Source organism: Perognathus longimembris, unplaced genomic scaffold (genome assembly GCF_023159225.1).
Source record: "Perognathus longimembris pacificus isolate PPM17 unplaced genomic scaffold, ASM2315922v1 HiC_scaffold_137, whole genome shotgun sequence".
Lineage (NCBI taxonomy): Eukaryota > Metazoa > Chordata > Mammalia > Rodentia > Heteromyidae > Perognathus > Perognathus longimembris.
This window is the reverse complement of record NW_025956364.1, coordinates 36,367-38,191: the sequence shown is the minus strand read 5'-3', so window position 1 is coordinate 38,191 and position 1,825 is coordinate 36,367. Positions and strand designations below refer to the sequence as shown.

The following is a 1,825-nucleotide window of genomic DNA, read 5'->3' as shown; positions in this document are numbered from 1 at the left end:
GGCACTTGCAACACCATCAGAATACAGACCACGCTACCATCCGCACCTGTGTGAGGGACACACGCCAGCGAGATTCAAAAGCGGCGGCCGGCCAGGGCCTCAGTAGACGACGACCTCTTCCCGCCTCACGGGGCCTCCTCTACACCTGACACCTGACTGTCACCCGGTGCATGCAAGCACCAACCGGAGACCCCGCGCCAGCACCACCAGACCTACCACGCCACTCCCGACATCGCCCTCGCCTTGATGGACGCCAGCACCACGCCCTGCTGCCGACCGGAGACTGGGGGACCCAGCCCGGAGAAGCTCAGCCGAAAGAACCACCCGGGGCCGCCACCCAGCCTGCAAGACCCCTCCGAGGTGACACCCTGGTTCACACCAGAGCCTGCGGGACCCAGTCCAGCGAAGCGCAGCCGAAAGGACCCGCCGAGGCCGCCACCCAGCTCCGAAGACTCCTCCAAGGCGACACCGGCCCCCGCAGACACCCACAACGCCCTCACCTCCCTGGTGGTCCTGGCCACTGGGTGCGCCCTGCAGGTGCCCCTAGGCCACGTCGATCTGGTGCTGGAGCCTCCGCCAACCTCGGTCCTCACCGTGGACCTCCTAGGCCACAGGCTCGTTCTCATCCCCCAGGACCTCTTGGGCCCCAACCCCCAAGGGCAGCCCGGGACCTCATCCGATGGCCTACTCCTGGATGATTTGCTGGATACACGGCCTGAGGACGTCGTGGTCCGGCAAGGCCTCTGCTGCCAGCCCTTCCCCGACGTGGCCTGCCAGGAAGAGGTCTATACCGAGGATGCTGAAGACACCGAGGAAGCTCAAGACACTGAGGACTCTGATCCTGACTTCCTGGAGCCAAGTTGGTCCAGCCCTGAGCCTCAAGACCCCAGCCCACAACCTGGTCTTGCCAGTGCCCACCCTTCATCCAAGCAGTCACAACACTCAGTATGTATTCAACCCGGACTTCCACCTTTTGAGGTTTGTCCAAGGCTCACTGCTGAGGCCTCTCCCTCTGTCTCCCAGCCTGCTTTCAAATCTGACCAGCCCACCAAATCTACTGGTGTGCCCTATGCACCATCCATGCCCTGTGCAAGGCTAGAGATGCTCGTGCTCAGACCTATTGCCTTCCTCCTCCTACTGTTTGGTTGAGGGTGGTAGGGGGTCTGGTAGAAGCTACCAATGTAACCTCCATAGTTAGGATTTGGTGTGTTGGTTCCCTTACTCGTTATTGGGTTTCTTTTTTGAGTTTGTCTGACTGTGTGTTTGTTTGTATCATTGCAGAATGTTTGAACTGGCTGACTAGGAAATCTGGAAGATGGCCTCAGCCTTAAAACACACTACTTGGAATATATATCGGCTTTGAGTTAGCTGTTTAGATCCTTTTCCTGCAGAAGTCATCCTCAGTTTTTAGACTTCCACGCCATGTTTTTGCTTCAACCATCAGCTCCAGCACTTTGCCTTACAAGCTCACTTTTTCTCCAGTGCCCTACCATTGAATCTTTTTGCATCCATACGAATATAATCATTCTGCCAGCAACCAAACGCGTATGCCTGTATCCCGAGTTTTGCAGGCTGAGATCTGAAGGTCAAGCTTCAAGCCAGCTCCAGCAAGATAGTTGTAAGTTTCTTAGCTTCAACTGATCAGAAAAAAAAGCCAGAAAAGGAGCTGTAGCTCAAGTGGTAGAGTGCTAGCCTTGAGCACAAATGGTCAGGGACAGTGCCCAGGCAACGAGTTCAAGCCTGAGGACTGGCATCAGAAAAAGCTGCAAGTGGAGCTGTGGTTCAAGTGGTAGAGCGCTGGAGTTGAGGGAGTTGAACAAGCTAA

At 56.3% G+C, this 1,825-nt stretch overlaps 1 protein-coding gene across 1 annotated transcript; it reads left to right on the top strand.

Moving 5' to 3' along the window:
* The first annotated feature begins 246 nt into the window (after positions 1-246).
* Positions 247-1,149, top strand: LOC125344513 (proline-rich protein 23A-like). Its single transcript, XM_048337023.1, has one exon. It carries the CDS (start codon positions 247-249, stop codon positions 1,147-1,149), a length of 903 nt encoding a protein of 300 aa, XP_048192980.1.
* Positions 1,150-1,825: the final 676 nt, after the last annotated feature.

Excerpts from the sequence above, each read along its gene's own strand:
- LOC125344513 (XM_048337023.1), top strand. The coding sequence starts at position 247 with ATGGACGCCAGCACCACGCCCTGCTGCCGACCGGAGACTGGGGGACCC.